Source organism: Gorilla gorilla, chromosome 4 (assembly GCF_029281585.2).
Source record: "Gorilla gorilla gorilla isolate KB3781 chromosome 4, NHGRI_mGorGor1-v2.1_pri, whole genome shotgun sequence".
NCBI classification, from domain to species: Eukaryota; Metazoa; Chordata; class Mammalia; order Primates; family Hominidae; genus Gorilla; species Gorilla gorilla.
Window position 1 is genome coordinate 136,973,316 of NC_073228.2, and position 15,067 is coordinate 136,988,382.

The 15,067-nt window shown below is 40.1% G+C and overlaps 1 protein-coding gene across 1 annotated transcript in view; it reads left to right on the plus strand.

Moving 5' to 3' along the window:
* The window catches only part of HSPA4 (heat shock protein family A (Hsp70) member 4), a 56,481-nt gene that overhangs the window by 17,780 nt on the left and 23,634 nt on the right, over positions 1-15,067 (plus strand). The window contains exons 3-7 of the mRNA XM_019027990.4: positions 1,668-1,808; positions 4,624-4,746; positions 7,483-7,582; positions 8,249-8,382; positions 10,907-11,151. Coding sequence (XP_018883535.2) covers positions 1,668-1,808; positions 4,624-4,746; positions 7,483-7,582; positions 8,249-8,382; positions 10,907-11,151 — 743 coding nt within the window. The remainder of the gene's footprint in view (positions 1-1,667; positions 1,809-4,623; positions 4,747-7,482; positions 7,583-8,248; positions 8,383-10,906; positions 11,152-15,067) is intronic.

Below are 15,067 nucleotides of genomic sequence, written 5' to 3' on the forward strand. Positions count from 1 at the left end.
AAATTCTCTTTTTTTGTTGTGTCTCTGCCCGGCTTTGGTATCAGAATGATGCTGGCCTCATAAACTGAGTTAGGGAGGATTCCCTCTTTTTCTATTGATTGGAATAGTTTCAGAAGGAATGGTACCAGTTCCTCCTTGTACCTCTGGTAGAATTCGGCTGTGAATCCATCTGGTCCTGGACTCTTTTTGGTTGGTAAACTATTGATTATTGCCACAATTTCAGCTCCTGTTATTGGTCTATTCAGAGATTCAACTTCTTCCTGGTTTAGTCTTGGGAGAGTGTATGTGTCGAGGAATGTATCCATTTCTTCTAGATTTTCTAGTTTATTTGCGTAGAGATGTTTGTAGTATTCTCTGATGGTAGTTTGTATTTCTGTGGGATCGGTGGTGATATCCCCTTTATGATTTTTTATTGCGTCTATTTGATTCTTCTCTCTTTTTTTCTTTATTAGTCTTGCTAGCGGTCTATCAATTTTGTTGATCCTTTCAAAAAACCAGCTCCTGGATTCATTGATTTTTTTGAAGGGTTTTTTGTGTCTCTATTTCCTTCAGTTCTGCTCTGATTTTAGTTATTTCTTGCCTTCTGCTAGCTTTTGAATGTGTTTGCAGCCTGTAAATCTTAAGCAGAAGGTCATTCTGGAATTTTTTGAATATTTCTGTCAGCATTTTCCCCTCATAAATTGTGATAGTTTATTCTAGAGGAATTAGAAAACATAGATAAAAAAGTTTAAGTCACCTGTGCAACCATTATCCAAAAATCATATAGACATTTGTTTTACCACCTTCTGAAAATTTTACCTGTTGATATTTCATTGTATGAATAGCCCATAATTTATTTAAGCATTTCCCTGTTATTAACCATTTAGGCTGTTGCTAGGCGTCTGCTACTACAAATAATACTCTCCCAATATCCGTTTGTGTTCATTTTTGTGTACTTAGTATGATTTTTTTTCCCCTTTATGAGAAATTTGTTTCACTGGAATTTTTTTCTTTTCTTTTTTCTTTCTTTCTTTTTTTTTTTGAGAGTGCAGCGGCCCTATCAGTGCAACCTTCACCTCCCAGGTTCAAATGATTCTCATGCCTCAGCCTCCTGAGTAGCTGGGGTTACAGGTGCGCACCACCATGCCTGGCTAATTTTTTGTATTTTTAGTAGAGACAGCGTTTCACCATGTTGGTCAGGCTGGTCTCGAACTCCTGACCTCAAATGCCCTGGCTTCTTTCAAAGTGCTGGGATTACAGGCGTGAGCCATGACACCCGGCCTTAACTAGAATTTCTAAATCAATTTATGTATTGCTGAGTTGGTTCCTGGAAACTTTCAACCATAAACTATGGGCAATTTTTAAAGGCTAAAAGTTATTTTATGTAAATGTTTATTAGAAGTTTAAGAACAGAAAATACTTATGCAAGTATAATGACCTGACTTCATGGGATATAGGAAGAGCAGGGCTCTATTTTTAGCCCTGCCACTCTGAGACCCATGCAAATCCCTCCTCCCTCACTTCGCATGCTAGTGGGCACCATTTAGAAAAGTTTAGGGTCTGAAGAAACCAAAACCAAGAAGGAGACTCTATATAAAGTTAAAATGTTGCTAATTTAATCTGAGGGTGTTGAAATAAAAAAAAAAATTAGTAGTAGTCTTTCCACTCTTTGATATTCTTTCTCTTAGGTAATTTCTAATGCAAAGAACACAGTCCAAGGATTTAAAAGATTCCATGGCCGAGCATTCTCTGATCCATTTGTGGAGGCAGAAAAATCTAACCTTGCATATGATATTGTGCAGTTGCCTACAGGATTAACAGGTATAAAGGTAAGGTTGTCAGGTTAATGCCTTTTAATTAAAATGCATTATTATATTTTATCAGTTCAATATCTATCTGTACTTTTCTGATGTCAGATTGTAATGAAAATGCTTACAGATGCTTAGGGAAAGCTTTTTTCTAGTAAAGACTATTTGACATTTTTTAAATGATCTGGATGTTGGTTGGGAGCCGTGAGTGGTGCTCTTAATATGGGTTGGAGGCCTGGGTAGTGATGGTTTGAAGTTAATACTGCATTGCTGCTTGTTTTGCTCACTGATGCAGTGGGCTTTTTAGCATGATTTTAGGGAATGACTTCTGGAAGAGCAGGCAAGGGAATCACAGTTTTTTTTTTTTTTTTTTTTTTTGAGATGGACTCTCGCCCTGTCACCCAGGCTGGCGGGCAATGGTGTGATCTTGGCTCACTGCCACCTCTGCCTCCTGGGTTCAAGCGATTCTCTTGCCTCAGCCTACCAAGTAGCTGGGATTACAGGCACGTGCCACCACGCCTGGGTAGTTTTTTGCATCTTTAGTAGAGACGGGGTTTCACTGTGTTGGCCAGGTTGGTCTCGAACTCCTGACCTTGTTATTCGCCTGCCTCAGCCTCCCAAAGTGCTGGGATTACAGGCGTGAGCCACCGCGCCTGGTAGGAATCACAGTTTTAAGTCACTAGCAGATAGATGGACATACTCTTGGAGATAGGATTTAATTTAGAAAAAGATATTCTTTTGGGGAAAAGTGAGTTTGGTCTTTATCTCTGGTACATCTAGTGGAGTCTCTGTGAAGTATGCAGTGAACTGATCACAGAAAAAGGGTAAGAGGCTGGGAGATGGATGGGGTGGACACATTTGCCTTTCTTGCACTCAGAGGTAGTAAGAGGAATCTATGAGGTGGGGTGGGGGCGTGATTGGCTTTCCAGGCAGGTGAGTTTACGGAGAGATTTGGTTTTGGAGGCCAAGAATCAGGAGAACAGGCTGGAAAGCCAAGAGATGTTAAGAACCATGAGAAAAAGGTAGTCTGCTGTTGCAGTGTAGCTGATAATTTAGTTGTATTTAGAAGTGAAAAATTCTGAAAATTAATGATGACTGGGTTTTCTTAAAATATCTGTGGTAATTAAGGACAGTTTGAATGGGATAGTAAAAGATGAAGCTGAAACACAGGAGAGAGAAAGGGGTTAAAAAGGGAGGTGAAGAAATGTGCAATACTTATTAGAAATAAGAAATAAATAGGATAGGTATTGGCAGATTTATTCATAAGCATTGCAAGAAGCAAAGGAGAAAAAGACTAGGAAGAAGATTTGGGAAACAAGTAGATGCAAGTCTAAAAGTGGTGGAATTGACCTCAGAATTAGGCAAATAGCAGGGAAGAAAGAGATAATTTAGAAAGGGCACCAGGAGGGATATTTCCCCATCTTTATCATGCAATAAAGTAAGAACTGTTCAGTTCTAAACCATAATAAATGGTGGTTGGGCTGGGGAGTCAGAAGGTGGCACGCAAGCTGAGTTAGGGCAGCAGCTAAAAGAAGAGAGCAACATGTTCTATTCTGGATTGTAATTTGGGAATATGGGCATGTCGGATGGGTTGGGATTGTTTTAGGCAGTCTTTCAATATTTAAAATTCGTAACTGTTACCACATTTGCAGACTTTTTATCTGGAATAGGGCTTTATCTTGAAGCTTTGTTCATTCATTATTGTTACTTATTTTAATTTTTTTTTTTTTTTTGAGACAATATCACTGTGTCGCCTAGGCTGGAGTGCAGTGGCACAATGTAGGTTTACTGCAACCTCTGCCTCCTGGGTTCAAGCAATTCTCATGCTTCAGTCTCCCTAGTAGCTGGGATTACAGGCATGGACCATCATGCCCAGCTAATTTTTTGTGTTTTTAGTAGAGATGGGGTTTCACCATTTTGGTCACGCTGGTCTTGAACTCCTAACCTCAAGTGATTTGCCCGCCTCAGCCTCCCAAAATGCTGGGACTACAGGTGTGAGCCACTGCACCTAGCCCATCTTTTATTATTTAATTCAACCAGTATTTATTGTGCCAGGTCCTGTTCTAGGTGCTGGAGCTATGGCAGTGAACAATCAGACAAATGCATGTCCTCATATTAGATTGAATCCTAATTGTGGAGATGGATAATAAACAGTAAACACATTAAAATACACATAGTATGTCAGATAGTAAAATAGTTTCTACCAGCAGCCTCTTTATGGAGGGACAGTGTGGGTCATGGTGAGCTACACTGATTTGTCTTTGCAAAGGAACTTGTCTTAAGATTTGTTGTTTTACACTGTGGTCCTTCATCTCCAAGTATCGTGTTTGGTTGAAAGCTAAAATAGGCTATGCGTGGTGGCTCATGCCTGTAATCCCAGCACTTTGGGAGGCCGAGGCAGGAGGATTGCTTGAAGCCAGGAGTTTTGAGACCAGCATTGGCAACAAAGCAAGAACCCTGTCTCTACAAGAAAAAAATAAATTAGCTAGGTATGGTGACATGTGCTTTTGCTCCCCGCTACTTGGGAGGCTGAGGCAGGAGGATTGCTTAAACCCAGGAGGTTAAGTCTCCAGTGAGCTGTGATCATGCCACGGCGCTCCAGAGAGAGAGAATGACAGAGAGAGAGACCCTGCCTCCAAAATAATAATAATAAAAAAAAAAGAAGCTAAAAGTGACCTTCAAGGTATTACTTCGAAAACTAGCTTTTTTTTTTTTCAATCCCCTCTTGAGATAATGTTGCATTGATAATGGGAAGCATTGTTCATTTTAGCTTTTAGGACTAGGACATGAAGAAAGAAATATAATAAGTCTAGGCCCCTTTGTTGTTTTCTTGCAGGTGACATATATGGAGGAAGAGCGAAATTTTACCACTGAGCAAGTGACTGCCATGCTTTTGTCCAAACTGAAGGAGACAGCCGAAAGTGTTCTTAAGAAGCCTGTAGTTGACTGTGTTGTTTCGGTGAGTTTGATCCCTATACATTATTGGGAATTTGCATGAAGAAGCAGAGAGAAGAAAGCTGCTAATTTCAAGTAAAGTTGTTTTTTTGTCTCAGGTTGTAATGGTTATTTAAAACATTTGTCAGGCTGGGTGCGGTGGCTCACGCCTGTAATCCCAGCACTTTGGGAGGCCAAGGTGGGTGGATCACCTGAGGTCAGGAGTTCGAGACCAGCCTGGCCAACATGGTGAAACCCCGTCTCTACTAAAAATACAAAAATTAGTTGGGCGTGGTGATGGGCACCTGTAATCCCAGCTACTCGGGAGGCTGAGGCAGGAGAATCACTTCAACCCGGGAGGCTGAGGTTGCGGTGAGCCGATATCATGCCATTGTGCTTCGGCCTGGGTGACAAGAGCAAAACTCTGTTTCAAAGAAAAAAAAAATTTATGAAACTAGTCTTCATTTTCTTACTCTCTTCTGCTGCTTAGCTTTTGCTCAGGCCTCCTTTGTTATTCTGCCTATTTAAATCTCTTCTGTTTTTCAAGGTGCATTCATCTCAGCCTGCCCACTTCTTCCTGTATTTTTTTCATCGCCTAGCATAGCACAGGGTAGCCACTCATTTGTTGAATTAGTTGGATACCCCTAATTGTAAATGGCACTTGTTCTGTATTTGTATTTGCTGTTGGTATCTAGCGTTGAGGACAAAGGCAAGGACTGGGCATGGTGGTTTAATCCCAGCACTGTGGGAGGCCAGGGCAGGAAGATTGTTTGAGACCAGCCTGGGCAACACAATGAGATCCCTGTCTTTACCAAAAAAAAAAAAAAAAAAAAAATTAGCTGGTCATGGTGGCACACACCTGTAGTCCCAGCTACTTGGGAGGCTCATTCGAGCCCAGGAGTTTGAGGCTGCAGTGAGCTGTGATCACACCAATGCATTCTAGCCTGGACAACAGACTAAGACCCTGTCTCAAAAAACTTATCCAAAAAACAAAGACATGGCAGCAGTTGACTTTATCTTTTGCATATCCCTGTTAAGATGGAAGCCTGGCTACTGTAGTTTTGTGCTTTAATATGGTGGAATCCTTAGGGACTGTTGAAATATGTGTGGTTACATTGGCTTTGCCACCGAATCTCCTCATTCTGCAATTGTTACCTGATACTTTAGTTTCATGGCCTCTTTTGTCTTAATGTTGGTGCATTGATTGGCAAAGCAAGGACTGTTAGGTGGCTTTTTCACCCCAGAGTCTGTTGCCTGGCGGATTCCTTGGTCCTTGGTTATTGTAAAGTAGAATTGACACTTGTCAGAAAGAATTGGATTATAGTTGTGTACACCATTCTGGGGATGGGCTTTGTTCTTTATAGAAGAATGAAAATTCTGTGTTCCTTTAAAAAGCTCAGATTCAGTGACCTTGATTCCCCAGTGGCTGATACACCAGATCCTGTATTTCTTAGATGTTTCCTACCTTTCCTCAGCTCTTCCATTGGTCTCCCAGATTTGTTTCCATTCCTCCATCTAGTGCCCCTAGCTTTGATCCTGCATAACACTCTGTGTGGGAGTAAAATTTATGTAAATTATTGGAATGCCTAAGTGTTTTCCACTTTTGGGTATCAAGTTAAAAGGTGATAGTGTTGAGTCATGTTTGGGTGGGGCCTCAAGATCACACCTGAGTTTTGGTAATTTGCTTAGGAGGGTTCACGGGCCCTACCATATAGCTATTCTCATGCTAAGATTTATTGTAGTGAAGGGATACAAAGCAAAATCAACAAAGGGAAAAGGCACATGAGGCAGAGTCTGGAGGAAACCAGGCACAAGCTTCCCAGAGTCAGCATGTGCTTAACTCCAGCAACAGGTTGTAACAATACGGGTGAAATGTCCTCTACCACAGGAGTTCTGCCTAGCCTGGTCCAGGGTTTTTTTTGTTTTGTTTTGTTTTGTTTTTTTTTTTTGGAGACTGAGTTTTGCTCTTGTTTCCCAGCTGGGAGTGCAGTGGCATGATCTTGGCTCACTGCAGCTTCCACCTCCCAGGTTCAAGCCTCAGCCTTTGGAGTAGCTGGGATTACAGGCATGTGCCACCACACCCAGCTAGTGGTTTATTATTGTTTTTTTTTGTATTTTTTGTAGAGATGGGGTTTCACCATGTTGGCCAGGCTGGTCTCAAACCCCTGACATCAGGTGATCCACCCACCACGGCCCCCCAAAGTGCTGGGATTACAGGAGTGAGCCACCACGCCTGGCTAGTCCATGGTTTTCATCAGGGGTCAGTCACATTGGTACCCTATACCTAGCATGAACCAAAATTCCAACTCCCAGAAGGAAAGCCGGTAGTCAGCACAAGCTGCATGTTTATATAAACAGTTTAGGTACAGTGAACCACTCTTAATCATTTAGAGAAATTTTTTCTATTGATTTAGTGAACTGTTGCAAATCAAGGTCCTAGATGCCAGGCATGGACCAACATGCAAGCAGGCGTTTTCTAAGGATAGCAGTTTCTGGCCTTTATATTAACTCTTCTCTGCAGTCACTACTTTAGCTGTTGGTATTTTGGTCTGCCATGTAATGAGTATATGTAAGGTAATGGTACGGCTGTTTGTTTATCCTAACACTGCTTACTAAATATTCTAACTTTTCTCTACTAGTTTGAAATATTTTCTTGATCATATACAGAATAAATTGCTGTAGGTATTTGATGGTGTTCCTGGATTTTACTGACTAAAATTAGAATCTATAATACAGTAAGCATTTTTTTTTTTTTTTGTAGGTTCCTTGTTTCTATACTGATGCAGAAAGACGATCAGTGATGGATGCAACACAGATTGCTGGTCTCAATTGCTTGCGATTAATGAATGAAACCACTGCAGGTAAGGAGGACCGTTGATTATTTTTTTGACTTGGTTAATCTTGAAGGTTGTGAAATTTTAAAACCCTGGGGTTTCTTGCTTTTTATTTTGGTTTCAGCACTGCTGCTCTTGCTTACCACTGGGGTCATGGTGTTTTTGGATACTGTGTCACTTGTGAAGAATTAATCTGACCAGTGCTTTTTGTGTACCTTTATAGCATGCATTTTGGTATTTAAACACATGCTTCTTGGGGAAGGAGCACACTTAGCGTGTGGAGCAGTGCTTTGGGTTAAAGACTGGTCTTCTCTTAGACTTGTGGACTGGTAGAGTCAGAGGAATGGGACATTAAGCAGCATCTCATGGACAGAACATGTGGGGATGTTAACATAGCATAGGGGTAGAAAAGATCCAGGAAAATATATTTGGAAAATGGGGGAAATGGCTTGGAGAAAATTATGCCAAAGTCCATTGGCAACTGTAAGGAAGTCTAAGTGAATATCAGTATTTAACTCTTGGAAGATAATCTTTTTCTTGAATAAATTATACAGTGCTTTTAAAGAATTTGATTTCTAAAACATAACACATGTAGTTGCATTCGTTGTATGTAAAACCTCTTTTTTCCTGCTTAAATGAATTTTATTTACCTAGATGTTATTATGTTTAATTTTTGTGTTTTTTCTTCTGTAGTTGCTCTTGCATATGGAATCTATAAGCAGGATCTTCCTGCCTTAGAAGAGAAACCAAGAAATGTAGTTTTTGTAGACATGGGCCACTCTGCTTATCAAGTTTCTGTATGTGCATTTAATAGAGGAAAACTGAAAGTAAGTATATATTTTTTTTCCAGAAGACTGTGTTAGTAGTATGGTAATTATGAAATTTTGAGAGACAATGATTTTTTCTCATCTACAATATGGGAGAAACAATGCATACCTTACAGGGTTATTGAGAGGATTTTTTTTCTTTTCTTTCTTTTTTTTCTCTTTTTTTTTTTTCTGGAGATAGAGTTTCGCTGTTGTTGCCCAGGCTGGAGTGCAATGGCGCGATCTTGGCTCACCGCAACCTCCACCTCCCAGGTTCAAGCGATTCTCCTGCCTCAGCCTCCCTAGTAGCTGGGATTACGGGCATGTGCCACCACGCCCGGCTAATTTTGTATTTTTAGTAGAGACGGGGTTTATCCATGTTGGTCAGGCTGGTCTCGAACTCCCGACCTGAGGTGATCCACCTGCCTCAGCCTCCCAAAGTGCTGGGATTACAGGCGTGAGCCACGGCACCCAGCAGGATTTTTTAACATGTAGGTCCTTGGTGAATTTTACACTGGGGATTGAGAGGGTGGTACAGGTGCTCTGTACTCTTGCTCATGAGGTTTTGAGTGTTCTGGAAAAGGGGTTTCTTTTGGATGCCAAAACAAACTGGACTAGGAATTATAGATTTCTAGAAAGCCTAAAGTTTAAGCAGTTTTGTACACACAGAAGTATAGAAGGCAAGGAGGGGCCAGAGGGTGATCTCTGTCATAGTTGAGTTTGCTGGTTTATGCTAGTTCCACAGTAGGGTATAAAATTCTCTGTCTAGATGATTTTATCTAGAATTTGGCGAAGAACCAAGGATTTCTCAAGTGTTTGCTTTAATTATTTGAATTGTATATTAAAATTCTTGGTGCCAAGGTCTGAATTGACTGCCTTGTACCCATTGGAGATTGGTGGAGAGGGATTACCCCAAACTAAATATTTGGTAATTTTGGAGGCATTTTGAGACTTCATTTGTTATGGTCTCGTTTCTTTGAAAAATAGACGTTTCCACTTTATTTTCTGGTTTTATATTGTTTCTAGGTGGTTTTGTTTTTAAATAAAAAGAAAGCGAATCTTTTAGATAATTGGGAAATGAGAGATTTGTGATTTTGCTTTTTGACAGCTGTAAATGGTGGACCAAATGTAATTCTCAGTGTTTAAACTTTAATCACTAATAGAATTTCTAAGATCTATGCTATGCTTTCATCTTTTTAAACAGAAGACTCTGGTTATAATTTAGCCTGGCTTTGGATCAGAATGATGTGTATTAGTAGCCATCTGCTTCTGTTTTTCTAAATTGTCCTTCAGTGTTACCTGTCACCTGTCAGTTTTCCAATCCTTTTGAGTACTTTTAAACTATAAAAATATTCATTACAAAAATCTCCCCAAATTGGAAAACATTTATGTGTAAAGACAAGTCTGGGCAACATGGTAAAACCCTGTCTCTACAAAAGTTAGCTGGGTGTGGTGGTGTGCCTGTAGTCCTAGCTACTCTGGAGGCTGAGGTGGGGGGATTGCTTGAGCCCGGAGTTTGAGAACAGCCTGGGCAACATGGCGAAACCCCGTCTCTACAAAGAAAATACAAAAATTAGCTGGATGTGGTGATGTGTGCCTGTAGTCCTAGCTACTTGGGTTGCTGGGGTGGCAGGATTGCTTGAGCCTGGATGGTCGAGGCTACAGTGAGCTGAGATCGTGCCACTGCACTCCAGCCTGGGCAACAGAGTGAGACCCTGTCTCAAAAAAAAGAAAAAAAAAAAAAGAAAAGTTACTTACAATCTTACCATTCTTAACAACTTGATGTATTTCATTCTAATTTTCTAAGAAAACAGAATTGGAGTCACTATATTTAGCTCTGTGTCCTGTGTTTTTTTAAGTTAACATACTAAGAAAATTTCCCCCATGACGTTTAGCATTCTTTGAAGAGATTGTTTTTACTGGTTTTATTCCTTCATAAGGATGTCATCACTTATTTAGCCTAACTTCTATTACTGAATCTAATTAGATCTAGTTTGCTTCTAATCTGTTAGAGATTTGAAAACGGGTAACCCAGGCTAATTAGACTTCCAGGTTAAATAGAAACACATTGCTGTGAGCTAAGGCTTTAAGGAATCCTTTGGTAGTAAACTGCCGAGAGTTGAGCCTTTGGTATTACTCAGTTTTGTGATAGTGAGTAGACTAGAAGTATGTACATGACATGTTAGTATATTTTACCTTGGACATGTAACTGCTATTGGTTGTCAGACTGGTGTAGTGGGGAGGGCATGGACTTTGGAATTAAGGAGATTTGGCTTTGAATTCCACTTCTACCACTTAGTAGCTTTGTGAACTGCAGTTTATCTCATCTGTCTAGGTCTGTAGCATTATCTGTAAATTGGGGATTATAGTGCCTATTTTTACAGTGTGGGGTAATAAGGATTAAATGATGTATACATTGCTTTGTTTTAACCTTAATGTAACCCTCTCTCTTTTTTTTAGATAAACAACTTACCAGGTAAATATATATCATCTGTTTCAAAATCGATTGGTTAATTGTTAGATTAATTCTCATTTTTTCCTTAAGGTTCTGGCCACTGCATTTGACACGACATTGGGAGGTAGAAAATTTGATGAAGTGTTAGTAAATCACTTCTGTGAAGAATTTGGGAAGAAATACAAGCTAGACATCAAGTCCAAAATCCGTGCATTATTACGACTCTCTCAGGAGTGTGAGAAACTCAAGAAATTGATGAGTGCAAATGCTTCAGATCTCCCTTTGAGCATTGAATGTTTTATGAATGATGTTGATGTATCTGGAACTATGAATAGGTAAGTATATTACTATTTCGATGTTAAAGTGAAGAGTGAGTTTTCTCCACATATATTAACCTTTAATTGGCTAATTGTTAAAATCATCATGGGGGTTATATGATAATTTTGGTTCTATTTTAAAAATTAGAAGCCATTCAGGACCCTGCTTTTTATGTAAAGTTGGGTCTGGTTATTCTAATAATGTAGACTAATGTTTTTGTTCTGATTAATTGAATATTCCAACATGTTGGTAGTTCTTTACATATGCATTTGTTATACACGAGATTTCAGTTTCCAAAAAATCAGGGCAAAGGGCTGTAATGCAGAATTAAATTGAATTTAATTTACCCAGTGATTAAGAAATTGTAATTTTTTTTTGAGATGGAGGTTTTTGCTGTTTTGCCCAGGCTGGAGTAAAGTGGCACAATCTCAACTCACTGCAGCCTCCGCCCCCAGGTTCAAGCGATTCTCCTGCCTCAGCCTCCTGAGTAGCTGGGGTTATAGGTGCCTGCCACCACGCCCAGCTAATTTTTGTATTTTTAGTAGGGATGGTGTTTCGCCATGTTGGCCAGGCTGGTCTCAAACTCCTGACCTCAGGTGATCCACCCACCTCAGCCTCCCAAAGTATGAGGATTACAGGTGTGAGCCACCGTGCCTAGCCTGAAATTTTTCTTTTTGAAATATTCGGGTTCACTTGAGGGTGACAGCTCTTTTTGTATAGTGCTGCAAGAATTCTGGGTAATTGACATTTCAAGGTTATCCTCAGAAACACCCAGAGTGTTATTGTTGCCTGGTTCAGTTGCTTGGATGATGGGAGTAAGATGTTCTTTTGGCTGTGAACTCTACTGGTAGAATTCAGGCAAGACTGATGGTGTATTTGGAGACATAGGCCCGAGCTATCCGTAAAAAAATTGAAATGGTGTTTATTGTTGCTTTGTATCCAAATTTTTAGTCACCTCTCCCTCTACTTGGAAGAGATGGCTTTCGTTTTTGTTAAGCAGCAGTCTTGTGTGTGTGTATGTGTGTTCCATGAAGTCTGGAGGTAAGCCAATATGTTTAAGAAATTGTTAGTGAAATGTTACGTGTTTGTAAGAGCTAAGTAGATACTTACTAAGTAGTTTAAATTTTTTAAAAACTGAATTTGCCTGTGTGCTGTTGTTTGAAAATAGTTGTGGCCTGGTACGGTGGCTCACGCCTGTAATCCCAGCACTTTGGGAGGCAGAGGCAGGCGGATCACGAGGTCAGGAGATTGATACCATCCTGGCTAACATGGTGAAACCCTGTCTCTACTAAAAATACAAAAAATTAGCCGGGTGTGGTGGCGGGTGCCTGTAGTCCCAGCTGCTGGGGAGGCTGAGGCAGGAGAATGGTGTGAACCTGGGAGGTGTAGCTTGCAGTGAGCTGTGATCGCACCACTGCACTCCAGCCTGGGCGACAGTGAGACTCCGTCTCAAAAGAAAAAAAAAAAAATAGTTGTACTGTGATGGGGCATGGTGGCTCACTCCTGTAATCCCAGCACTTTGGGAGGAAGGCGGATCACTTGAGGTTAGGAGTTAGAGACCAGCCTAGCCAACGTGGTGAAACTCTTTCTCTACTAAAAATACAAAAACTAGCTGGGTGTGATGGCAGGCGCCTGTAATCCCAGCTACTCGGGAGGCTGAGGCAGGAGAATCGCTTGAACTTGGGAGACGAAGGTTGCAGTGAGCTGAGATCGTGCCACTGTACTCTAGCTTGGACAACAAAGTGAGACACTGTCTCCAAAAAAAAAAAAAAAAAAGTTGTACTGTATTTACATCATCAGAATATGTAGCTCTTATATGTTCTATTTTATAGCCTTCATTTAGTGTGATTATTGTTGTTGTTATTTTTTTGAGACAGGATCTTACTCTGTCACCTAGGCTGGAGTGTAGTGGTGTGATCTTGGCTCATTGCACCCTCTGTTTCCTGGGCTCAAGTGATCCTCCTGCCTCAGTCTCCTGAGTAGCTGGGACTACAAGCACATGCCACCACGCCTGGCTAATTTTTGTATTTTTTGTAGAGACTGGGTGTCACCATGTTGCCCAGGCTGGTCTTGAACTCCTGGACTCAAGTGATCTGCCTGCCTTAGCCTCCCAAAGTGCTGGGGTTACAGGCACGAGATACTGTGCCTGGCCCCTTTCATTTAGTCTTTAACATTCACCTTTGTTTAAATCGATGAAACCAGATTATTTGACATTATATTTCTTTTAATTAATGGTTTCTTCACTTAAAAAAAACTTGAGGTGAAATTCAAGTATCATAAAATTAAGCATTTTAAAGTAAACAATTCACTGGAATTTAGTACATTCACAGGGTTGTGCATTGGCCACCTCTATGTAATGGAAAAACATTTTCATCACCCCAGAATAAAACTTCATACCCAGTAGGTGATTATTTCCTGTTTCCCCTTACCTCTGGTCCCTGGTGATCAACAGCTTGTTTTCTGTTTCTGTGGATTTATCTATTCTGGATATTTCCTATAAGTGGAATCATGTAATACGCGTCTGGCTTCTTTCGTTCTGACTTCTCAGTGTAATGTTTTTGAGGTTCATCCACATTCTGTATCAGTACTTAATTTGTTTTTTTGGGCAGATATTATTTTCTTGTATGGATATACCATATTTTATTCATCCATTCGTTTGCTGATGGACATTTGGGTTTCTACTTTTTAGCTATTGTGAATAGTGCTATGGACATTTGTGAACAAGTACTTGTTTTCAGGTCTTTTGCTTATATACCTAGGAGTGGAATTGCTGGCTTATACAGCAATTCTATGTTTAACTTTTTGAGGAATCTCCAAACTATATTTCTCAGTGATTACCCCAGCAGCGCCCTACTGGGTTTCAGTTTCTCCACGTCTTTGTCAACACTTATTTTCAATTTTTTGGATTATTTTGGTAGATTACTAGTAGCTTTGTGTTAATTCATCGTTTTGATGGTTGGAAGTGCATTCTCCTGCAGATTCCTAAGGGATAGCACGTGTGAATAGTGTTCCTTAAGTTCTTGCATGTTGATGACAGTTTGCCATGTTTATACTTAAAAGTCACTTTAGCTGGATAGAACATTCTTAGCTTTTCTTTCCTTGTTGAGGATCTTAAATGCAGTAACAATCTATTTTCTTTTGGTGTATAACATTGCTGTCAAAGTGTGACAGCATAGTTTTTAGATATTTGTCACTTGTTCTTTTTGCTTAGATGCCCAAATGTTTTTGATTTTTTTTTTCTTGAAAGTCCATTTGGGTGTGGTGGCTCACACCTGTAATCCTAGCACTTTGGGACGTCGAGGTGGGCGGATGGCTTGAGCTCAGGAGTTCGAGACCAGCCTGGGCAACATGGCAAAACCTCGTCTCTACTAAAAATACAAAAAAGTAGCTTGATGTGGTGGTGGTCGCTTGTAGTCCCGGCTACTCGGGAGGCGGAGGTGGGAGGATCACCTGAGCTTAGTAAGTCGAGGCTGCAGCGAACCATGATCACACCACATTGCACTCCAGCCAGGGTGATGAGAGTGAGACCCTGTCTCAAAACAAAAAACAAAAAACAAAAAACAAAAAACAATAATTTTACTACACTATGTTTTGATGTTGGTTATTTTGCATCAGTTTTTTTCCAGGTATGCAGTGTGCCTTTTCATTATATAGTTTGACATTACAAATTTAAGTTTAATTAAAATTTCTTCAGTTTTCTTGAATTATATTTTCTAGTATTCTGTTGTAGTGCTGTGGTTTTCTCTTTTGGGAATTCCTACATAATTATGTTGGATCTTCCTTGCCTATCTTACATATTTTTTTTTTTTTTTTTAGTTTGCCTTTTTTTTGTATTTGCCATTTTTGGTCCAGTCCTTCATGGCATTTCTCTTGTGTACTGTTTAGTTTTCATTTCTGACATTTATTCTTATACTTCTAATTCTGTTCTAGGTC